Source organism: Malaclemys terrapin, chromosome 13 (assembly GCF_027887155.1).
Source record: "Malaclemys terrapin pileata isolate rMalTer1 chromosome 13, rMalTer1.hap1, whole genome shotgun sequence".
In the NCBI taxonomy this organism is placed as follows: Eukaryota; Metazoa; Chordata; order Testudines; family Emydidae; genus Malaclemys; species Malaclemys terrapin.
Genome location: NC_071517.1, coordinates 41,547,060 through 41,572,150, shown reverse-complemented (window position 1 = coordinate 41,572,150; position 25,091 = coordinate 41,547,060). Strand labels below are relative to the sequence as shown.

The 25,091-nt window shown below is 50.1% G+C and overlaps 3 protein-coding genes across 3 annotated transcripts in view; 1 reads left to right on the top strand and 2 right to left on the bottom strand.

Annotated features, from left to right (window-relative positions):
* LOC128847528 (zinc finger protein 34-like) overlaps positions 1-25,091 on the top strand; it is a 152,298-nt gene that overhangs the window by 75,591 nt on the left and 51,616 nt on the right. The window lies entirely within an intron of this gene.
* The window catches only part of LOC128847386 (zinc finger protein 850-like), a 127,538-nt gene that overhangs the window by 101,252 nt on the left and 1,195 nt on the right, over positions 1-25,091 (bottom strand). The gene's annotated exons all lie outside the window — the stretch shown is intronic.
* Positions 15,540-21,653, bottom strand: LOC128847497 (zinc finger protein 585A-like). Its single transcript, XM_054046957.1, has 2 exons — positions 17,564-21,653; positions 15,540-17,479 (listed from the first exon to the last, which is right to left on the bottom strand). The coding sequence occupies exon 1, from the start codon at positions 21,507-21,509 to the stop codon at positions 18,237-18,239; it is 3,273 nt and encodes a 1,090-aa protein (XP_053902932.1). The 5' UTR covers positions 21,510-21,653; the 3' UTR covers positions 15,540-17,479; positions 17,564-18,236.

The window sequence follows — 25,091 nt, the reverse complement described above, 5'->3', positions numbered from 1 at the left end:
GAGGGCTTCCCGAGACCCCTCCTTCCTATGCCTAGGGGAAGGGTGGGGAGGAGCCCAGCAAATACCGAGGGCACCGTGACCCCCCCGGCCAGCAGGGGATCCTCCCGGCGAAGCTCGCCGGCCAGCAGAGGATCCTCCCGGCGACGTTCGGCATCCGTGGAGCGGAATTGGCTGGAATGGGAGAGAGAGCTAAAACTGAGAGAGCTGGAGGATCGTGAACAACAGAGACAGCATGAACGGGAGGAGAAAGAGAAACGGAGGCAGCATGATCGGGAGGAGAATGAGAGACAGAGACAGCATGAAGAGAGACAGAGACAGCATGAACTGGAACTGGCGAGACTGAAGGGCAGTGAACCCCCGGCTGCGGTGAGTGAGGGGGGACCCAGGACTGCACGGAGCTTTGATAAGTGTATCCTGGCCCCACGCAAGGAGGGGGAGGACATGGATGACTTCCTGGATGCCTTTGAGACGGCCTGTGAGCTGCACCGGGTTGATCCCGCGTACAGACTCCGGGTCCTTACCCCCTTACTGGACCCCAAAGCCGTGGCATTGTACCGCCAACTGGAAGAGGCAGAGAAAGGGGACTACGAACTATTCAAAAAGGCCCTGCTACGTGAGTTTGGGCTGACTCCTGAGATGTACCGGGAAAGGTTCCGGAGTCAGGATAAAACCCCTGAGATCTCATATCTGCAACTAGCCGTCCGCATGGAAGGATACGCCAGCAAGTGGGCTGATGGGGCCCAGACGAAGGAGGACCTGATCAAACTGCTGGTACTGGAGCAACTGTATGAGCGGTGCCCATCTGACCTGAGGCTGTGGTTGGTGGACAGACAGCCAGAGAACCCACGACATGCAGGCCGGCTGGCCGATGAGTTTGTAAAGAGCCGGTCAGGAGATAACAGGGAGGAGTCCCAAAGGAACAGTCCCACCACAACGCAGAGAGAGAGTCACCCTGGGACCTCCCCGTGGGAAAATACAGAAAAACCCCATCAAAAGGGAACATCCGGTGTCAGGACCATCCGACCCACTCAAGGGGACCCATGGGACATGGGCTGCTACCACTGTGGCCAGAAAGGCCACATACGGGCCCAGTGCCCCAGGCTCAGGGACAGACTGAGCAGACCGAACCCACAGAGGGTTGACTGGGTAGAGACCCAGCCCGGCGAGAGGCAGCATTCCCAGGGAAGGGGGGCTGGCAGAGTACCACCTGCTAAGGAGGGAGGAGAGCTCCAGGCCAGCTCCTCTGGGGGGCTGGATGCTCCAGAGTCAGGGTTTTTGGTTTATACGGTAGGCGCGGGGCTGTCCCTCAGGAGAGAGTACCTTGTTCCCCTGGAGGTGGATGGGAGGAAGGTCAATGGATACTGGGATACGGGCGCAGAGGTGACGCTGGCCCGGCCCGAGGTGGTGGCCCCAGATCAGGTGGTGCCCAACACCTACCTGACACTGACAGGGGTGGGCGGGACACCAGTCAAAGTGCCCGTGGCAAGGGTGCACCTGAAGTGGGGGGCCAAGGAGGGCCCCAAGGATGTGGGGGTACACCCGTATTTGCCCACTGAGGTGTTGTTGGGGGGGGACTTGGAGGACTGGCCAAGCAACCCCCAAAGGGCACTGGTTGTGACCCGCAGTCAGAGCCGGCGAGGGGCACCGCGCCCTGGCCTTGGGGGGGGTGCCTTGCCTGAGGCGCAGGACCCTAACCTGGTGGGGAGGGAACGCCCAGGGACACGGCTCAGGGAGGCTGCAGCTTCAGACCCAGCCGGCGAGAAAGAGCAGGTGGCCATCCCTGTCCCAGCTGCTGAGTTCCAGGCCGAGTTGCAGAGAGATCCCTCCTTGCGGAAGATAAGGGACCTGGCCAACCTCGATGCGGTACAGACCATGGGACAAGGTGGCCGGAAAAGGTTCCTGTGGGAAAAGGGGTTCCTGTACCGAGAACGGGCTCCCCCAGGGAAAATGGAGTCGGGGGGATCAGGAGGCAGCTGGTGGTACCCCAGAAGTATCGCCGCCAGCTGCTGTGCCGGGCCCATGACATTCCTCTCTCAGGGCACCAGGGAACCTGGTGTACCCAGCAGAAGCTGCTACGGAGCTTTTACTGGCCTGGGGTCTTTGTTACTGTCCGACAGTACTGCGGATCCTGTGACCCCTGTCAGAGGAGGAGGAAGGCCCGGGACAAGGGGAAAACAGCTTTAGGACCCTTGCCCAGCATAAAGGATCCTTTCCGGAGGGTGGCCAAGGTTAAAAGGGCGGCTCTAAACCAAGAGAGCCCAAAGCACAGACCTCCAGACTGGAGCGCTGGGAGAAGACCACAGCCCAGTTGGAACCCCAGGGGTATAGGGGTGGGAAAAGGGCACAGGCCGCATAAACCTCCCCACATGCGAACTGCGAGTGCCATCAAGCACCCCCGACCTAAGGGGGGGCGTGAAACTGGAGGGGCCTGGTGTAATTCTCACCAAGGAATGGGAGGGATGCGGGGGCATCCATGGGAACGGGGGTAGGTTCGAACTTCCCCGGGTCACTGGCTAAAGTGACCCCGCTCAGTTCGGTCTCGAAGGGGGGAGATGTGACGAACTGGGACTATTCTTACTGTGGTCTGTGAATGCTGACAGGGGAGTGTGGCTAGGATAGTCTGCATTGGGGGATGGTAGACTGCCCAGAAGGAATACCTGAGCGTGTAACATGAGAACCCAGGAAGGGGTTGGAGGCCAGGTGACACCTTGGCCCGGGAAACTGAACAAAGGCTGTGGGAGGGGTCGCTGAAGGCAGAGTGCTGGAAGCGGGCTGGAGAGATGGCTGGGAGGCAGAAATGGCTCTGACCCCCCAAAGGGGGGTGGGCTGGGATGCCCTGGGACCCCAAGCTGGACCTAACTGAGGGGGGCCCTGTTGTCTGTGCCTGCAAGACCTGTCTTGGACTGTATTCCTGTCATCCAAATAAACCTTCTGCTTTACTGGCTGGCTGAGAGTCATGGTGAATCGCAGGAAGCCGGGGGTGCAGGGCCCTGAGTCCCCCAATACTCCGTGACAACCACGTTTACAAAATGATAAATCTTTTCCAAAGTATGTTTTGTGACGTATCATAGGAAAAGTCATCGCCTGCTGAATATTAGTGTCCCATTAATATATGTCTATCAGCACTGTCCATGGAGCTCTGAGAGTTTGCTGTGTGTTTGTTAGATGCTGTAAAGCAGGAAAATGGCCACAGATGAGCTCCACAGAGACAATGGCACCTGCACACCAGCTAAATGCTAACTGGCCAGTATTTGCTTAGGGTATGTCTACACTATGAAATTAGGTCGAATTTATAGAAGGCGGTTTTATAGAAATCATTTTCATACAGTCGATTGTGTGTGTCCCTACATAAAATGCTCTAAGTGCATTAAGTCGGCGGACCACATCCACAGTACCGAGACTACCGAGTCTTGCGTCGACTTCCGGCGGATTGCACTGTGAGTAGCTATCCCACAGTTCCCGCAGTCTCTGCCTCGCATTGGAATTCTGGGTTGAGATCCCAGTGCCTGATGATGGAAAAACAGTGTCGCGGGGGGGTTCGGGTACATGTGGTCAGGCACCTCCCCCTCCGTCAGAGCAACAGCAGACTATCAATTTGCTCCTTTTTACCTGGATTACCTGTGAAGACGACTTACCACGGCAGCGTGGAGCCTGCTCAGCTCAGCTCACCATCACCATGTGTCATCTGGGTGCTGGCAGACGTGGTACTGCATTGCTGCACAGCAGCAGCTAATTGCCTTTTGGCAGTAGACGGTGCAGTATGACTGGTAGCTGTCATCGGCTATCTGCGTGCTGATAGACGTGGGGCTACATTGCTATACAGCAGCAGCTCCTTGCCTTTTGGCAGCTGATGGTGTATTACAACTGATATTCATCGTCGTCATACTCCTCAGTGAGTTCGGTCAGAGGTGCCTGGGCAGACATGTTTTGTCTCCTGGAGACTCAGTCCTGCCGGCAGTCCTATTGCACCGTCTTGACGATCATGGCTGCTAGTCGTAGTACAGCATCTTCTGCCAAGCACCCAGACGATGCCGACGGCTATCAGTCATGCTGCACCATCTGCTGCCAGCCTAAGATGTAAAAGATAGATGGAGTGGATGCAAACAGTAAATGGACCAGATTTGTTCTGTATTCATTTGCTTCCCCCTCCCTCCATGAAATCCAGGGCCTCCTAAACCCAGGGTTTTGAGTTCAATCTGGGGGGGGGCATTCTGTGTGACAGTTGTTATTGTTTCTTCCTGATGCACAGCCACCCTTGTTGATTTTAATTATCTGTAAGCCACGTCCTCACTTGCCCCTCCCTTCCTCCTTCCCTCCATCAGACAATAGTTTTGCGCCTTTTTTCAAGCCCAGACACCATAGCACTGGGATCATGGAGCCCGCTCAGATCACTGTGGCAATTATGAGCACTATTAACACCACGTGCATTGTCTTGTAGTATATGCAGAGCCAGAACATGCCAAAGCAAAACCAGGTGAAAAGGCGATTGCAGCGCGGCAACGAGAATGATGAAGAAATTGACATGGACATAGACCTCCCCAGCAATGTGTAAATCATGGTGTTACTGGGCCAGGTTGATGTTGTGGAACGCCGATTCTGGGCTCGGGAAACAAGCACAGACTGGTGGAACCGCAAAGTGTTGCAGGTGTGGGACGATTCCCAGTGGCTGCGAAACTTTCACATGCGTAAGGGCACTTCCATGGAACTTTGTGACTTGCTTTCCCTTGCCCTGAACCACCATAATACCAGGATGAGAGCAGCCCTCACAGTTGAGAAGCGAGTGGCGATAGCCCTGTGGAAGCTTGCAACGCCAGACAGCTACCGGTCAGTCGGGAATCAATTTGGAGTGAGCAAATCTACTGTGGTGGCTGCTGTGATCCAAGTAGCCAATGCAATCATAAACCTGCTGATATCAAGGGTAGTGACACTGGGAAACGTGCAGGTCATAGTGGATGGCTTTGCTGCAATGGGCTTCCCAAACTGTGGTGGGGTGATAGACGGAACCCATATACCTATCTTGGCACCAGAGCACCAAGCCACCGAGTACATAAACTGCAAGGGGTACTTTTCCAGGTGTGGCAAGCCCTGGAGGATCACAAGGGACGATTCACTAACATCAACGTGGAGCGGCCGGGAAAGGTACATGATGCACGTGTATTCAGGAACTCTGGTCTGTTTCAAAAGCTGGAGGAAGGGACTTTCTTCCCGGACCAGAAAATAACCGTTGGGGATGTTGAAATGCCTATAGTTATCCTTGGGAACCCAGCCTACCCCTTAATGCCATGGCTCATGAAGCCGTACACAGGCAGCCTGGACAGTAGTCAGGTCCTGTTCAATTATAGGCTAAGCAAGTGCACAATGGTGGTAGAATGAGTATTTGGATGTTTAAAAGCGCGCTGGCGCAGCTTACTGACTCAGACCTCAGCAAAACCAATATTCCAATTGTTATTGCTGCTTCCTGTGTGCACCACAATATCTTTGAGAGTAAGGGGGAGACACTTATGGCGGGGTGGGAGGTTGAGGCAAATCACCTGGCCGCTGATTACGTGCAGCCAGACACCAGGGCGGTTAGAAGAGTACAGCAGGGTGTGGTGCGCATCAGAGAAGCTTTGAAAACCAGTTTTGTTACTGGCCAGGCTACTATGTGAAACTTCCATTTGTTTCTCCTTGATGAACCCCCCCGCCACCCGTTTCACTCTACTTCCCTGTAAGCTAACAACCCTCCCCTCCCCCCTTCGAGCACCGCTTGCAGAGGCAATAAAGTCATTGTTACTTCACATTCATGCATTCTTTATTAAGTCATCACACAACTAGGGGGATAACTGCCAAGGTAGTCCAGGAGGGGTGGGGGAGGAGGGAAGCACCCATTGGGGTGGGGGAGGAGGGAAGGACAAGGACACACTGCAATTTAAAACTTTATCACTTATTGAAGGCCAGCCTTCTGATGCTTGGGTAATCATCTGGATTGGAGTGACTGGGTGGCCGGAGGCCCCCCCACCGTGTTCTTGGGCGTCTGGGTGAGGAGGCTATGGAACTTGGAGAGGAGGGCTGTTGGTTACACAGGGGCTGTAGCGGTGATCTCTGCTCCTGCTGCCTTTCTTGCAGCTCAACCATACGCTGGAGCATATCAGTTTGATGCTCCAGCAGCCGGAACATCGACTCTTGCCTTCTATCAGCAATCTGATGCCACCTATCCTCTTCAGCCCGCCACTTGCTCTCTTCAGCCCGCGATTCAGCGCGCCACCTCTCCTCTCGTTCATATTGTGCTTTTTTGCACTCTGACATTGACTGCCTCCACGCATTCTGCTGTACTCTGTTAGCGTGGGAGGACATCTGGAGCTCCGAGAACATCTCATCCCGAGTCCGCCGCTTTCTCCTTCTAATCTTCACTAGCTTCTGTGAAGGAGATACATTTGCAGCTGGTGGAGGAAAAGGGAGAGGTGGTTAAAAAGACACATTTTAGAGAACAATGGGTACACTCTTTCACGTTAAATTTTGCTGTTCACATTACACAGCAATGTGCTTTCGTTACAAGGTCACATTTTTCCTCTTATATTGAGGGCCTGCCGGTTTGGTGTGAGAGATCACTCACGCAGTGCCAGGCAACAGAATTCGGCTTGCAGGCAGCCATGGTAAGCCACAGTCTTTTGGTTTTTTTAACCTTCATAACATGTGGGAATGGTTTCAAACAGCAGTGCCCTCATTTCCCATACCAAGCACCCTTTGGGTTGGCCATTTAAAATGGGTTTGCAGTGTAAAAAGAAGGGGCTGCGGTTTCCGGGTTAACGTGCAGCACAAACCCAACTAAGCCCCCTCCCCCCCACACCCAATTCTCTGGGATGATCACTTCACCCTTCCACCACCTCCCCCCACCGTGTGGCTAACAGCGGGGAATATTTCTGTGCAGCCGAGCAGGAATGGGCACCTCTGAATGTCCCCTTACTAAAATCACCCCATTTCAACCAGGTGACCGTGAATGATACCACTTTTCTGAGGATAACAAAGAGCGATAAGGAATGGATGCTGTCTGCATGCCAGCAAACACTGGGACCATACGCTGCCATGCTTTGTTATGAAATGATTCCAGACTATGTGCTACTGGCCTGGTGTGGTAAAGTGTCCTACAAATTAATCATTAATCATTAAGCACGCTTGCTTTTAAACCATGGGAGCACGCCTTGGGTTAGTTCAGGGGTTACTGGTTCCAGGTCCAGGGTGATATACATATCCTGGCTGTTGGGGAAACCGGTCTCTCCGCTTCCTTCCTGGGAGCTATCTTCCTCGCCCCCAAACCCGCTTCCCTGTTGTGTGATTCTGCATTGATGGAGTCAAAGCACAGGGTTCGGGTAGTGGTGGCTGCACCCCCTAGCATGGCATGCAGCTCTGCGTAGAAGCGGCATGTCTGCGGCTCTTACCCAGACCTTCCGTTTGCCTCTCTGGCTTTGTGGTAGTCTTGCCTTAGCTCCTTAATTTTCACGCGGCATTGCTGTGTGTCCCTGTTATGGCCTCTGTCCTTCATGGCCTTTGAGACTTTTTTTAATATTTTGCCATTTCGTTTACTGCAACCGAGTTCAGCTAGCACTGATTCATCTCCCCATAGGGTGAGCAGATCCTGAACCTCCTGTTCTGTCCATGCTGGAGCTCTTTTGCGATCCTGGGACTCCATCATGATTACCTGTGCTGATGAGCTCTGCGTGGTCACCTGTGCTCTCCACGCTGGGCAAACAGGAAATGAAATTCAAAAGTTTGCGGGGCTTTTCCTGTCTACCTGGTCAGTGCATCCGAGTTGAGAGTGCTGTCCAGAGAGGTCACAATGAAGCACTCTGGGATAGCTCCCGAAGGCCAATACTGTCAAATTCCGTCCACACTAACCCTAATTAGAAATGGCAATATCGATTTCGGTGCTACTCCCCTCGTCAGAGGTGGAGTAAATAAACCGGTTTAGAGGGCCTTTTAAGTCGAAAAAAAGGGCTTCATCATGTGGACATGTCCAGGCTTAATTCGATTTAATGCTGCTAAATTCTACATAAATTCGTAGTGTAGACCAGGGCTAAGTTGACAAAACAAGGTTCGTCATGAGGACGGATGGAGCATTAAATCGACCTAACCCTGCTAAATTTGACCTAATCCCATAGTGTAGACTAGGGCTAAGTATTGGAATATCCAACAGCCAGAATATGTTTATCACCCTGGTCCTGGAACTGATAGTCGTCGGCAACTTCTGGGTGCTTGGCAGAAGATGCTGTACTACGACTGTCAACCATGATCGTCAAGACGGTGCAATAGGACTGCCGGCAGGACTGAGTCTCCAGGAGACAAAACATGTCTGCCCAGGCACCTCTGACCGAACTCACTGAGGAGTATGACGACGATGGATATCAGTCATAATACACCATCAGCTGCCAAAAGGCAAGGAGCTGCTGTTGTATAGCAATGGAGCCCCACGTCTGCCAGCACCCAGATACTCGATGATAGCTACCAGTCATACTGCACTCTCTACTGCCAAAAGGCAATTAGCTGCTGCTGTGTAGCAATGCAGTACCACGTCTGCCGGCACCCAGATGACATATGGTGACGGTGAGCTGAGCTGAGCGGGCTCCATGCTTGCCGTGGTACGTCGTCTGCACAGGTAATCCAGGTAACCCAGGTAAAAAGACAGGAATTGATTGTCTGCCATTGCTCTGATGGCGGGGGGGGGGCCTGAAGACATGTACCCAGAACCCCCCGCGACACTGTTTTTGCATCATCAGAAACTGGGATCTCAACCCAGTATTCCAATGGGCGGCGGAGACTGCGGGAACTGTGGGCTAGCTACCCACAATGCAACGCACCGGAAGTCGATGTTAGCGTCGGTAGCCTCGCTACTGTGGACGCGGTCTGCTGACTTAATGCACTTAGTGCATTTTGTGTGGGGACACACACAATTGACTGTATAAAAACGATTTCTATAGAACCGGCTTCTATAAATTCGATCTAATTTCGTAGTGTAGACATACCCTTGAAGGGTCTTAAGATCGACTTCTGTACTCCTTCCCAGCAAGGGGATTAGCGCTAAAATTGACCTTGCTGGGTCGAATTTGTGGTAGTGTAGACGCAATTTGATGGTATTGGCCTCCAGGAGCTATCCCAGAGTCCTCCATTGTGACCGCTCTGGACAGCACTTGCAACTCAGATGCACTAGCCAGGTACACAGGAAAAGTCCTGTGAACTTTTGATTTCATTTCCTGTTTTGTCAGCGTGGCGAGCTCAGCAGCACAGGTGACCATTCAGTCCTAGAATTGCAAAAGAGCTCCATCATGGACTGAATGGGAGATAATGGATCTGATTAATGTAAGGGGAGAAGAATCTGTGCAGGCAGAACTCCATTCAAAAAGACGAATTGCTGATATGTATGCCAAATCGCACAGGGAATGGTGGACAGCGGCTACACCAGGGACACACAGCAGTGCCGTGTGAAAATTAAGGATCTCCTAAAAAACAAAGGAGGCAAATGGTCGCTCCAGGTCAGAGCCCCATACATGCGGCTACTTTCATCAGCTGCATGAAATTCTAGGGGGACATAGGTGGCGAGTTCTGTATCCACGTGTTGCTCAGGCACCAGCCATATTCAGAGCCAGGGGCCGAGCTCCACCAAAATTTGGGGCTGGGGTGCCCTCCCCCCAGCCTGTGGCCCAGCTGCACTGATGCCACTATAGCGCTTCGAAGGGGACACTACATAGAGCAATGAGAAGGGTTCTCCCACCGGTGTAGGTAATCCACCTCCCCAAGAGGCAGGGGCTACGTCGACGGGAGAAGCCCTCCTGTTGCCATAGTTCTGTCTGTACCAGAAGTTAGGTTGGTACAGCTGCGTCCCTTGCTGTGGGTGGAGTTTCACAACTGACATAGGTTGCGAGTGCAGACCAAGCCTCAGCGTCAGGAGGAGGAGAAGGTGGGAGGCGAGGAGAACAGAGCTGGGAAATGGCAGGGTTTGCTCTTCGGAGCCAGACGCCTGAGCCAGAGCACGACTAGACTTGGCCTGCGTCGTGTAAAGCTGGACCTGAAATCGAAAGGGCCACGAATGACACCTCAAAAATGATAGGGGGAGGGGACAGTGGCTCCTTAATTGCTGAGATGCTGAGGTTGGGCTCAGGCAAGAAGGGAGCTGGGGATGTCAAAAGACCTGGAGAGCTTTGGAACCAGGCCGACCCCCATCACTGAGGCCAGAGGGAAATGAGGAGCCCTAGAGCCCTGCCGGTCACCCCCTCCCCATCTACTGCAGTGTCCTGTGTGGGGACGATAGCGACTGTCTCTGTCCACTCACCCCACACTGCATCCCTCAAACCTGAGCTCTTTGGATTCCCTGCTTTCGGGGAGTTTCCTTTTGTGACTGGGTCCATAGGCGGTGACTGCGTGGGTGCTCAGGGGATGGAGCACCCATGGGGAAAAATTGGTGGGTGCTCTGCACCCACTGGCAGCTCCCCACCTCCCAGCCCAGCTCACCTCCGCTTCTCCTCGGCCTCCTCCCCAGAGTGCGCTGCGTGCCCGTTTTTTCCCCCTAGCTCCCAGTGCTTGCACCGCGAAACAGCTGTTTCGCGGGACTGGGATGTGGGGTGATACCAGACACCTCTCTGTTCTTGGGGAACCAGGGTGCAGTATCCAGCCTGATTCATGAAAGACACTCCCCCCCCCCAACCTCTGCTTAAACCAAAACCCATCAGAGGAAAAAACTTGCAGACAGTAGTGAAGAGCAATGGGAGACACACCTAGACCCCTCCTGACAAGGGTGACAAGATTAAGACATCTCTATTAGCATACAGAATGGAGAGCAGAGACAACTCCCCTAGCCTCATCTGCTTGAAAGATGGGACAGGAAGACATCTCAATTTACATACAGAATGGAGAACAGAGAACCACACTGAATTCTGGGACCAGAAAAAGCAGGGAAGCACTGCATCCTGGGAATCTCTGCTCCAGATGCTAATGAACCTATGGCCTTGGCTACACTGGCAATTCACAGCGCTGCACTTGCTGCGCTCAGGGGCGTGAAAAAACACCCCCCCCCTGAGCGCAGTGAGTGCAGAGCTTTAAAGCGCCAGTGTAATCAGCACCTGCAGCGCTGCACGCTCACTCGCAGCACTGCAAGCTATTCCCCTCGGAGAGGTGGAGTACTTGCAGCGCTGCGAGAGAGCTCTCGCTGGCGGCGCGACTACACTCTCGATTCACAGCGCTGCCGCGGCAGGGCTGTGAATCCCCAAGTGTAGCCAAGGCCTATATCTGCACAGACTCAGCTCAGCAGTTATCAGACCAATTCTAGTAATGAATCCTTAATTGATATCCAAATACTGAAGCAGCCCAGTTGCATTGTGAGCTCCCTGAAAGAAAACACCCCCCATAGCCAGGAGTGATCAGCTCCTATTGTCTAGTCTAAAGAAAACCCTTGAGTCATCAGCTTACCTATAAACAGATCTAGTGTTCTCCCTTAAACCATTGTAATTTCTCTACAAAAATCCCTACTCACCCTCCAGTCAGGGTTCTGATGCTTAGATCCAAACTAGGCATCAGTTCCACTGGAACTCCATCTCCTGACTGATCGTGCTGGGAGCTCTGCCTGTCTCCAGCATTCAGGACCCTCCGCTACCACCATCACCTGGGAACCCCAACCAGTTCAAGCCTCATGGAGTGGGTGAGATCCCCCCCTCTTTCTCTCTCTCTGTTTTCCTTTCTACCTTAGGTATTAACCTTTAATCATGTATGTTATGTTGGTTTAGTCCTCCTTGTGTAGTTATCACTATTATTCAATAAATAACTTTTATGGTTAACTTGGTTGCTTCTCTCGCTGTTGCTAAACTTTACTCTTTTGTGTTTTTAGCTTCCCCCACTCACTCTACAGCAACGTTTCTTTTACCTAAGCTAAAGATCCCTGCAGCGCCCAAAATACTGTGGGGTTTGTTCATCAAGTAGGTTACTGCCAGTACAATTGTGTTGGGGGAGTGGGGATAGGGACGTGCTGAATCTGGGATACATAAGGGTAACAGCTTGAAAGTGCTGCTTGACCCAGTCCATGGAGCCCAGGGGCATATAAGGAGAGGCAGCTTGAAAGTGCTGCTTCCTCCAGCCCAGTGAGTCCAGAGACATATATGGGGTCAGCTTGACAGTGCTGATTGACCCAGTCCGCTCAGACTCGCTTTGTTAATGTATGTGTGGGTGTGTTCATCCGGTTCTGGGGCTGGAGCAACCCAGCCCTAGGGAACCTAAGTCCTGCAGGATATCTCCATTGGGAGGGGACTTGCAGAAGGGAGAAGTAGAGCTCCATATGAAAACACAAGTGACACAAGCAGTACATTGATAGGATTACAGAATCCCCTTCCCCAGAAGAGTAACCCGAATAAATGAGCATACCCCAAAGTAATGGGCACATCTGGTAACAGGGGAAACACGGAACGCTCGGGGAGGAGGCAGGGCAGGGGCGGGGATTTGGGGAAGGGGCCCAATAGGTGCAGGGAGAGGGTGGAGTTGGGGTGAGGAGTTTGGGGAAGGGGTCGGGGTGCGGGGCGGAGGGCGCGAGCTCCCACCGGCACCAGGGAAAGTTGATACCTATGACAGGGTCTCAGCGCCTCTCACGAGTACAGAGTACAGAGAATCTTAAGACTCAAAATATAGAGAACAAATTTACCCATTTCCTTATGAACACGCCAAACCTGCTTTCCTCAGCACCGCTGTATTAATTGGCTGTGTTACTGACAAAAGTTTTAGCATCATTGTAATAAAAGAAGAAAGATAAAAAGTAGTACTGTTGATTAATTACACTGGTCTACAATTTTTGAGAAGTTGTCTGCTTCAGAGATAAAATGTGCTATTTATTATGTATTTTGATGTGCTGAATTCAAATATGACATTTAAAACAACTGATTGGCTACTACTTCTAAGATATTTAAGTTTTTACATTTTATGTCTATGTATATTGTGTAGATAGGAGAGTTTTAATCATAAATTGTAAACCTAGGTCTTTTCATGTGTTTATGGTTGCTTTACATGATAATATTTCACCTGTCCTGTTTATGTAACACTTTAAAAACCAGCAAAAGGGTTATATAAATAAAATTTATTATGAAAAAAAAGGCAAAAAACTATTATGTACATAGTTTAGTCCTATTCAGTGTCTACTCGGCACTTCTTGGCTTGTCTCTTATATTCATTAAATGGAGCATCCCTTGTCACTGTCCAGCAAAAGTCTGCAAGCATTGATGGGCTCCATTTGCCCTGATTGCGTTTCTCCATTGTTGCAATGTCCTGGTGAAATCGCTCGACGTGCTCGTCGCTCACTGCTCCACAGTTCGGTGCAAAAAAATCTAGATGAGCCTGGAAAGATGTATCTTTAGTGACATGTTGCAACCAAGGCTGTGGTATGCCTTGAGGAGGTTTTCCATCAACAACCTGTAGTTGTCTGCCTTGTTGTTTCCGATAAAATTTATTGCCACTAACTGGAAGGCTTTCCATGCCGTCTTTTCCTTGCCACGCAGTGCATGGTCAAATGCATCATCTGGAAGAAGTTCACGAATCTGAGGACCAACAAAGACACCTTCCTTTATCTTAGCTTCACTTAACCTTGGAAATTTTCCACGGAGGTACTTGAAAGCTGCTTGTGTTTTGTCAATGGCCTTGACAAAGTTCTTCATCAGACCCAGCTTGATGTGTAAGGGTGGTAACAAAATCTTCCTTGATTCAACAAGTGGTGGATGCTGAACACTTTTCCTCCCAGGCTCCAATGACTGTCGGAGTGGCCAATCTTTCTTGATGTAGTGGGAATCTCTTGCACAACTATCCCATTCGCAGAGAAAACAGCAGTACTTTGGGTATCCATTCTGCAGACCAAACAAGAGAGCAACAACCTTCAAATCACCACAGAGCTGCCACTGATGTTGGTCATAGTTTATGCACCTCAAAAGTTGTTTTATGTTGTCATAGGTTTCCTTCATATGGACTGCATGACCAACTGGAATTAATGGCAAAACATTGCCATTATGCAGTAAAACAGCTTTAAGACTTGTCTTCGATGAATCAATGAACAGTCTCCACTCATCTGGATCGTGAACGATGTTGAGGGCTGCCATCACACCATCGATGTTGTTGCAGGCTACAAGATCACCTTCCATGAAGAAGAATGGGACAAGATCCTTTTGACGGTCACGGAACATTGAAACCCTAACATCACCTGCCAGGAGATTCCACTGCTGTAGTCTGGAGCCCAACACCTCTGCCTTATTCTTGGGTAGTTCCAAATCCCTGACAAAGTCATTCAGTTCACCTTGTGTTATGAGGTGTGGTTCAGAGGAGGAGGATGGGAGAAAATGTGGGTCCTGTGACATTGATGGTTCAGGACCAGAAGTTTCATACTCTTCCTCTTCCTCGTCTGACTAAAGTGAGAATGATTCTGGTGCATCAGGAACCGGCAGTCCTTCTCCGTGGGGTACTGGTCGTATAGCTGATGGAATGTTTGGATAATGCACAGTTCACTTTTTCTTCTTTGACACACCTTTCCAAACTGGAGGCACCATGCAGAAGTAACAATTGCTGGTATGATCTGTTGGCTCTCTCCAAATCATTGGCACTGCAAAAGGCAGAGATTTCCTTTTCCTGTTCAACCACTGGCGAAGATTTGTTGCACAAGTGTTGCAGCATATGTGTGGGGCCCACCTCTTGTCCTGATCTCCAATTTTGCAGCCAAAATAAAAGTGATAGGCTTTCTTAACCATAGTGGTTATACTGCGCTTTTGTGATGCAAAAGTCACTTCACCACAAACATAGCAGAAGTTATCTGCACTGTTCACACAAGTACCAGGCATCTCTGCTCACTTTGGCTAAACAGAAATGTGTCCCTTTGCAAAATCAAACACTGACAAATAAAAGAGCATGACACTGTATGATTTCTAGAGCTGATATAGGGCAATTTGTTCACAGAGTGATGTAAGCTTCATTATGATTGCATCGTCCATGACTTCTAGGAATAACATGATGCAATTCATATCATGTATGACGCAATACCAGCTTCAGATTGCATCATTCATTGTTTTGCCTAAAAAGCAAGTACTGTCCAAACCCAGTCATAGATTTATTCATAGATCCAGTCAAAGATGCATTTTAGTCATTTCTAGTTTAAATTGAGATCCCTTCCCTTTAGAACTCACTTATCCTCCGCCATTCCCAAGTCAAGGGTCGTCTAGACAGTATTTGGTCCTGCCGTGTGGGCAGGGGACTGGACTCGATGACCTCTCGAGGTCCCTTCCAGTCCTAGAATCTATGAATCTATGAATCTATATACTGACCCAATAGCATAACTTGAAAGCTAGAGCCAATCAACAATTTTAAGCATCATTTTCATTCTCAGTGACCCAGAATTAGTAACGTTTGACTACATTTATTTCAGAAGCATTTTGGCTGTAGAGCAGTGTTACCGTTAACTGACACGATTAACTCAAACAAATTAATCATGACAAAAAATTGTAATTAATTTTAATCACACTGTTAAAAATAGAATATCTATTGACATTTATTAAATATTTTTGGATATTTTTCTACATTTCCAACCAAATATATCGATTTCAATTACAAAGCAAATATAAAGTATACAGTGTTCACTTTATATTATTATTTTTAATACAAATATTTCCACTGGAAAAATGATAAAAGAAATAGTATTTTTCAGTTCATCTCATACAAGGACCATAGTGCAATCTCTTTATCACGAAAGTGCAACTTAGAAATGTAGATTTTTTGTTATTACATAACTGCGCTGAAAAATAAAACAATGTACAACTTTAGAGCTGACAAGTCCACTCAGTCCTACTTCTTGTTCAGGCAATCACTTGGAGAAACAAGTTTGTTTACATTTATGGGAAATAATGTTGCTTACTTTTTATTTACAATGTCACCTGAAAGTGAAAACAGATGTTTACAACAGGGTGAGCTGCAGGAGATCCCCCACCTCCAGAGGACTGGGGAGCTCTGGGGGATGTCTTCCCCTAGGCTGGGGAACTGTGGGGGTTACCCTGCTGCCTGCAAGTGTTAGGGAGCATCAGGGATTCCCCCACATCCAGGGGGACTGGAGAGCTCTGGGGCTCCCCCACACTGGCAGTGACTGGGGAGCTGTGAGGGATCCCCCATCTGCTGGGGCTGGAGATCTGCGGGAATGCCCCCCAGGCTGGGGAACTGCAGCAGTTACCCTGACACCTGTGGTGCCTATTGAGCTCCATACATCCCCCTCATCCATGGACCCACCCTGGAGAGCTCCGGGAGATCCTGTGCAGAATGGGGAGCTGCAGAATGCCCCTGCCAGTGATGGCTGGGGAGCCACGGGACATTCCCCCATGCCCAGAGCTCCAGCAGTCCCCCACACTTACAGGCACTGGGCAGTCAGGGGGCTTCCTCACCACTTGGGGACTGGGGAACTCTGGGGGATTCCTCCCCAGGCTGGGAGCTGCGGCGGTTGCCCAGGTCCCTGCAGCGGCCAGGGAGCTGAATTGTGGGGACTGCAGAGCTGCAGGGTATCCCCGCCCCCCACTTGCTGCGATTGGGGAGTGCAGACCTGCTAGGAGATCCCCTCTGCCCGCAGAGATTGGATTCACCCACACAAAAGAAAGGATAATTTTTGCAGCGTCTCGACAGCACACAGTCATTGGATGAAGAATAGGCTTTTGAAGTAACCTTCTATTTCCTAAACATCACTGGTAACATGGATTAACATGTGATTCTCTATAAAGCAGTTCATAGACAGTTTACCACAAACTTTCAGGAGACAAACAATGACATTATTACAACCAAGTTTTGTCTAAATGTTAATATTCCCTTTTGATCTCTGAATTCACAGAATACAGCCCTAGACAGGAACCATTTACTTCCATTATTAACCTGTAACAAGATATAGCTAAACAAAGACTACTACAGTTACCATCTTCTTCCATGTCTTTAACAATAAACGTTTACCTTTCAAAGCTCTAGTTTTTCTAACGCAGGGGTCAGCAACCTTTCAGAATTGATGTGCCGAGTCTTCATTTATTCACTCTAATTTAAGGTTTCGTGTGCCGGTAATACATTTTAACATGTTTAGAAGGTCTCTTTCTCTAAGTCTATAATATATAACTAAACTATTTTTGTATGTAAAGTAAATACGTTTTTTAAAATGTTTAAGAAACTTAATTTCAAATTAAATTAAAATGCAGAGCTCCCCGGACCTGTGGCCAGGACCCGGGCAGTGAGAGTGCCACTGAAAATCAGCTCGCATACCGCCTTCAGCACGCGTGCCATAGGTTGCCTACCCCTGATCTAACGAGTACACACTTTTCTAACATGTCTCTAAAGCTTGAGTCTAGGTCAATTACATGCAATTTCCTTAACACCTTCTGTCCCTGCATCAGAGAAGTTTAGAAGTGAAATTTCCACACAGTCTAAACACTTATGAGGTCTCTCTCCTGTGTGGATTCTCTGGTGTTTAAGAAGGCGTGACCTCCATCTGAAACCTTTTCCACAGAATAAGCACCTGTGTGGTCTCTCTCCTGTGTGGATTGACTGATGTTTAACAAAGTCTGACCTCCGTATGAATCTTTTTCCACAATCTAAACATTTATGGGGTCTCTCTCCTGTGGGGAATAACTGATGTTTAACAAGGTCTGACCTCCATACAAAACTTTTTCCACAGTTCAGGCACTTGTGAGGTCTCTCTCCTGTGTGGATTCTCTGATGTTGAATAAGATCTGACCTTTGAATGAACCTTTTCCCACAGTCCAAGCACTTATGGGATCTCTCTCCTGTGTGGATTGCCTGATGATTAAAAAGATCTGATCTCTGTATGAAACTTTTCCCACGGTTGAAACACTTATGGGGTCTATCTCCTGTGTGGATTGCCTGATGTTTAAGAAGGTCGGACCTCTGTATGAAACTTTTCCCACAGTCCAAGCACTTATGGGGTCTCGAGCCTGTGTGTAATGCCTGATGTTTAACAAGATGTGACCTTCTTATGAAACTTTTCCCACAGTCCAAGCACTTGTGGGGTCTTTCTCCTGTGTGTAATGCCTGATGTTTAACAAGGTCTGACCTTGTATGAAACTTTTCCCATAGTCCAAGCACATGTGTGGTCTCTCTTCTGTGTGCAATGCCTGATGGCGAACTAGGTATAACCTCTCTATGAAACTTTTCCCACAGTCCAAGCACTTGTGTGGTCTTTCTCCTGTGTGCAATGCCTGATGTTTAACAAGGTGTGACCGCTATATGAAACTTTTCCCAGAGCCCACAAGTGCTTGGACTGTTTCTCCTGTGTGTAATGCCTGATGTTTAACAAGCTGTGACCTTCTTATGAAACTTTTCCCACAGTCCAAGCACTTGTGGCGTATCTCTCCTGTGTGGACTGCCTGATGACGAACTAGCTCTGAACTCTGTATGAAACTTTTCCCACAGTCCGAGCACCTGTGGGGTCTCTCTCCTGTGTGGATTGCCTGATGTTTACGAAGGTTTGACCTTTCTGTGAAACTTTTCCCACAGTCCAAGCACTTGTGGGGTTTCTCTCCTGTGTGGATTGTCTGATGTTGAACAAGTTTTAACTTTCTTCTGAAGCTTTTCCCACACTCTAAGCACTTGTGGGGTCTCTCTCCTGTGTGGATTGCCTGATGTTTAACAAGGTCGGACCTTTGTATGAAACTTTTCCCACAGTCTAAGCAGTTGTGAGGTCTGGCTCCTGTGTGGATTGCCTGATGTTTAACAAGGTCAGACCTTTGTATGAAACTTTTCCCACAGTCCAAGCACTTGTGGGGTCTCTCTCCTGTGTGGATTGCCTGATGTTCAACAAGTTTTGACTTTCTTCTGAAGCTTTTCCCACACTCCAAGCACTTGTGGGGTTTCTCTCCTTTGTGGATTGCCTGATGTTGAACAAGATTTGACTTTTTTATGAAACTTTTGCCACAGTCCAAGCACTTGTAAGGCCTCTCTCCTGTGTGGATTGCCTGATGTTCAATAAGGTGTGCCCTCCGTATGAAACTTTTCCCACAATCCAAGCACTTGTGAGGTCTCTCTCCTGTGTGGATTGCCTGATGTTGAACAAGGTTTGATCTTTGTCTAAAACTTTCCCCTAAGTCCAAGTTCCTGTGCGGTCTCACCCCTGTGTGGATTGCCTGATGGCGAACTAGTTGTGACCTTGTTATGAAACATTTCTCACAGTCTAAGCACTTGTGGGGTCTGTCTCCTGTGTGTAATGCCTGATGATAAACAAGGTGTGACCTTCTTATGAAACTTCTCCCACAGTCCAAGCACTTGTGGGGTCTCTCTCCTGTGTGGATTGCCTGATGTTGAAAAAGGTGTGCCCTCTGTATGAAAATTTTCCCACAGTCGAAGCACTTGTGGGGTCTTTCTTCTGTGTGGATTGCCCGATGTTGAACAAGGTTTGATCTCTCTATGAAACTTTTTCCACAGTCCACACACTTGTGGGGTCTCTCTCCTGTGTGGATTGCCTGATGTGTAACAAGGTGTGACCGCTGTATGAAACTTTTCCCACAGTACAAGCACTTGTGGGGTCTCTCTCCTGTGTGTAATGCCTGATGATAAAAAAGGTGTGACCTTCTTATGAAACTTCTCCCACAGTTCAAGCACTTGTGGGGTCTCTCTCCTGTGTGGATAGCCCGATGTTTAATAAGGTATGACCTTTTCATGAAACTTTTCCCACAGTCCAAGCACTTGTGGGGTTTCTCTCCTGTGTGCATTGACTGATGTTGAACAAGGTTTGACTTTCTTATAAAACTTTTCCCACAGTCCAAGCACTTGTGGGGTCTCTCTCCTGTGTGGATTGCCTGATGTTTAACAAGGTGTGACCTTCTTATAAAACTTTTCCCACAGTCCAAGCACTTGTGGGGTTTCTCTCCTGTGTGGATTGACTGATGTTGAACAAGGTGTGACCTTCTTATGAAACTTTTTCCACAGCTCAAGCACTTGTGAGGTCGTTCTCCTGTGTGTAAAGCCTGATGTTTAACAAGTTCTGTCCTTTCTATAAAACTTTTCCCACAGTCCAAGCACTTGTGGGGTCTCTCTCCTGTGTGGATTGCCTGATGTTTAACAAGGTGTGACCTTCTTTTGAAACTTTTCCCACAGTCCAAGCACTTGTGGGGTCTCTCTCCTGTGTGGATTGCCTGATGACGAACTAGGTGTGACCTTCTTTTGAAACTTTTCCCACAGTCCAAGCACTTGTGGAGTCTCTCTCCTGTGTGGATTGCCTGATGACGAACTAGGTGTGACCTCTGTTTGAAAAGTTTCCCACAGTCCAAGCACTTGTGGAGTCTCTCTCCTGTGTGGATTGCCTGATGTTTAACAAGCTCTGACCTCTGTATGAAACTTTTCCCACAGTCTAAACACCTGTGGGGTCTCGCTCCTGTGTGTAATGCCTGATGTTTAACAAGGTCTGACCTTTTCATGAAACTTTTCCCACAGTCCAAGCACTTGTGAGGTCTCTCTCCTGTGTGGATTGCCTGATGTTGAACAAGGTTTGACTTTCTTATGAAACTTTTCCCACAGTTCAAGCACTTGTAGGGTCTTTCTCCTGTGTGGATTGCCTGATGTTTAACAAGGTTTGACTTTCTTATGAAACTTTTCCCACAGTCCAAGCACTTGTGGGGTCTTTCTCCTGTGTGGATTGCCTGATGATGAACAAGGTCTGACCTTTGTATGAAATTTTTCCCACAGTCCAAGCACTTATGGGGTCTCGCTCCTGTGTGTAATGCCTGATGTTTAACAAGGTGTGACCTTCTTATGAAACTTTTCCCACAGTCCAAGCACTTGTGGCGTCTTTCTCCTGTGTGGATTGCCTGATGACGAACTAGGTTTGACTTCTGTATGAAACTTTTCCCACAGTCCAAGCACTTGTGGGGTCTCTCTCCTCTGTGGATTGCCTGATGTTTAACAAGGTTTGACTTTCTTATGAATCTTTTCCCACAGTCCAAGCACTTATAGGGTCTCTCCCTTGTGTGGCTTAACTGATGTCTAATTATTTGTGTCTTCGAAATGAAACATTTCCCCCACTGGAGGGATTGAGCGGGTTTCTCTTCAGTGTGGCTGCTCCCATGGTTATTAAGATCTGAGAGCTTATTAAAACTTTCCCCATTGTCCAAGCATTGAGGGGGTTTCCCTCCAGTATAGATTGTCTGATTTGTTACAAGCTGTGATCTCACAATGAATTCTTTCGCAAACTGAGGGTAGTGCCCGGGTGTCTCTTCCTTGGGATTTGCCTGCTGCGCTCTGGGATCCTTGTCTCCTCCCCCACCGTTAATAGATTCATCCACTTTCTTCCCTGCGTGGTTTTCCAGAAGCCTCTCTGACCTGTGCCAGTTTCCCCAGCCTTCTTCCTGCTCCAAGCACTGGGAAAAATTCCCTTCAGCTCTTCCTACAAAGGTCCCCTGCAGTTCCACTTCCCCGGGAACTTCCTCATGATGATTCCCCTCCTCATTCTCACTCCCTCGCTCAGCACCTGCTGGGAGAGACACAATCCAGACAGGAGTCATTGTGCTGGGGAGAAAGAGGAATAGCACCGAGGAAAAACCCAAAACAAAGAGTGAGTAATTGCACTCTGCCACCACAACCCACACAAACACTCACAGGGAAGGAAAGCTGGGAAGCAAACTCCTGCAGCTAAGAGGCTGGATGGAATGGCGTGAGCTATATCTGATGACTGCAGCCCTGTCCTGGCTGAGATGAGGAAGAACTGAGGGTGCTTACTCACACCATATTTTGGAATTCTCAACTTCTTCTTTCATTCCCTAGATTGTTTCTGTGTCAGTCCTCACCTGTACGGGTGCATCTCGGAAGCCTTCTTTCTTTGCAGGCCTGGAGATCGGGCACCCACGGCTCTTCCCCTCGTTCCAGCCGGGCGATCAGCTCAGGTTTGGGAATGGGAAATCCTGTGCAGAGGGTGAAATCAGACCAGATCAGGATGCATGGAGCATTGGTGGAGTATTTGTCAGAAAGAACATTCCGTGAGTGCAACCTGTCCCTGGGTTCTGCTGGAGGAGCGGTTAATCCAAGAGGATGGGGAAACGGTCAGTGAGCCCCCTTGTGCAGAGGGAGTTGTCTAGGGAGGTGAATTGAATTATTACTACACTCTCACTAGGCGTTCCCAGGATTGTGCACTCTGGGGGCCTTGCTGACTCTCACACAGCACTGCACTTAAACCCCTGCTTCTTTCTAAACCTGCAGAGCCCAGAGCACTCCCCATGGCTGGAGCTATTCCCAAGGAGGGAGGTGAACAGGGTTTGTGTGTGAAGCTGAGAAACAACACAGTCAGGACAATGCTGGATTTATGCCCCTTTGAAAGCTGGAGGGGTGGGGATGGTTTAGCTTGTCCATTGGGTTTTGACACCCATGACCCACTGGAGAGAGCACGGAGATGCAAGTCTCTCTCATACGGCAGCTGTGCATTATGGAACCACTCGCCTCTGATCTAACTGACCAAGGAAGAACCTGACCAGATTCAGACACGGAGACCCCACGGTTTCTAGTTAGGGTGACCAGATGACCCGATATTATCAGCACAGTCCCGATTTTAGGGTATTTGTCCCGTGTCCCGACCTTACATCGGCTGGGACGCACTATGTCCTGATATCAGGGGACCGTCTGGTGGAGGACGAAAGCCGTCGCCACTCACATCTTCTTCCTGGGCCTGGGGAAGCACAAATGAACTCCTGGCTCTTCCCCGGCGGCTGGCATGAGCCTGCAGAGTGCTGTAGCCCCACTCCCCAGGCACGCACAGAGGCAGTGAGAAGGTCTATGCTGAGTACTGCAGGTGTGGGGCTTGTAGGCGCCGGCAGCAAGCCCACCGCCCCCCACCCCCGTCGACCCTTCCTGACCCGCGCGACCTTAGGAGCCAGAGGGACGGGACCTGCCTGCTGGATGCTTCCTGGGAGCCGCTCCAGGTAAGGCTAGCACTGCTGGGACTCAACTGGCCCCCTGGTGGGTCCCTCTGGCTGGGGGTGGGGCTCTGCGTGCTGCCCACCTCCCTCCCCGAGGTGGGAGGTGGAGACGGAACGTAGGCAATCTGCTGCAGGCGGGACGGGGCGTGGAGCCGCCAGTGGGTTCTCAGCCCCCACCAATTTTTCCTGTGCTCCGGCGGTTTTTTTTTTTTTCCTTCACCGCCGGCTTGTTTTTTGTTTGGCTCCCCCCCGCGTCCTGATATTTCACCTCTCTCATCCAGTCACCCTACTTCTAGTATCTGAAGGAACGGGAATCCCTTACCCAGCGAGGTCACCGTCTCGTAGTTCTCCTGCATGACATCCCTGTAGAGGGCTCTCTGAGCGGGGTCCAGCAGAGCCCCCTGCCCCTGGGTGAAATACACAGCCACCTCCTCGAAGGTCACCGGCATCTGGAACACCAAAAGCCCCCACTCATTACCTGCTGCCCCAGCCACAATCCCACTAGTCACGCAGGAGGAAGGATAAAGAAATGGAAGCTCTGGGAGGGCCAGAGTAGCAGAATCCCACCCCCACCCTGCTGAGAGCAGCCAGGAGGCTTCAGGGCCTGGGGAGAAGGTCAGAGCTCCTTGTCCACCCCAGCACACAGAGCAGGGCAGGGTCGTTTCATTTCCCACACACGTGGCAGCCACAGGCTAATATGGGAAGCAGAGCCCTAAGCCAGAGACAGGGACCGGAATCCAAACAGCTTCCCTTCGTATTTCACAGCAGCCTCAGGCTAACGGGGTCTCACTCCAGCACTGGGAGCCTTGAAAATGTTCCCAGCCCTGTGCAAGGGGGTTGTATCCTGTTTGAGAAATGGGGGAATGTCCCGTCTCCCCTCCCCCGTCACCAATGGGCCCACTCAGAAAAACAGCAGGTTTATCACATCCTGTCTCCTCCCTGCCCCTGATAATCCCCTACCTGAGCTGGCTCCATCACAGACATTTCCCTTCCCTCTTTCTTGGAAGACGGGCCCATCTGGAGCAAAACGTGGATGTGATTCCTCAGCCTGTTGGGGCGAGAGGGGCGATGGGGGAGGTTACAGAAGGGGCTTCAGTCCATGTCACACCCCGATTACCCCCAGACTCTTCAGACCCTCCCAGTAACAGTATCTCTGAGCCAAATGCTAGGAAAAAAAGCAGAACTAAAGGGGCCACTTTGGGGGATATCCCCACACTGCCGTGTAAACTCCTCTCCCTTAGGAGCAGCAGGAGCCCTGTGATGGCATCACCTAAAGAATGAGCTGCCCTGGACTCCCTCAGCAGCCCCCAGGGACAGGCAGGCAGAGGCTGATCCCATTGGCCCATCCACACTCCCTGCCTGCCCAAAGCAGCAGTGACTCCGGTGTGGCTGAGATGTGAATCCTGCCCAGAAATCAGACCAGGGCCCTGGGCGACCCCAAAACTCATGAGACACAGACCCAGGGGCGGCTCTAGGCACCAGGAAAGCAAGCACCTTCTTGGGGCAGCCCATTTGCAGGGACACCAGCGGGCAGGGATCCAGCCTGGGAGCTGAGAGCCAACAGGGGTCCCTGGGAGCTGTAGTTCCTTGGTTAGTTCCCTGCCTATAGAGCCAGCCCTGGAGCAGGGAAAGAACTACATTTCCCAGCATTCCCTTGGCCTCTATTAACAGGAAAGGGAGGGGGAGGGAGTATGGTAGATGAAACCTTATGCTGCAGCTTGTTGTGAAGGGAGAGCTCACTGCTAGAGCGGGGTGGCCTGGGAAGTATGCCCAAGGAGTAGAAGGCTTTGGCCCAGATATCCCCTTCAGAAGACTTCCCCAGACTGGATTAGGGATACGGGTGTGACCTCACCTTGCAGCCCCCAAAGAAGGAATTGGGTGGACTAAATGGACAGTGCCCCGTCTATCTGAAGCCTCGTAAGGGAGGTACGTGGATCCCACTAGAATTTAAAATGAAAAGTAAGGGAGGGGAGGCTCTGCTAGAGGACCTGGGCAGCTTTAGATACAGTATCAGGCCCGTAGGAGGATTTCCACTTCTGAGCCATGGAAGCAGAAATTGACTTTTCCTTTCCAGATTTAGCTAATATTCAGAAAGGGAATCTAGCACCTGCCTTCCAGATTTGAACACCTCAACATTCAGGAGTGCTCAAGCTCAATTTGGGCAGCTGTCACTTCAAT

Coding starts and splice junctions, on each gene's coding strand:
- LOC128847497 (XM_054046957.1), bottom strand. CDS start 21,509: ATGACTCCTGTCTGGATTGTGTCTCTCCCAGCAGGTGCTGAGCGAGGG.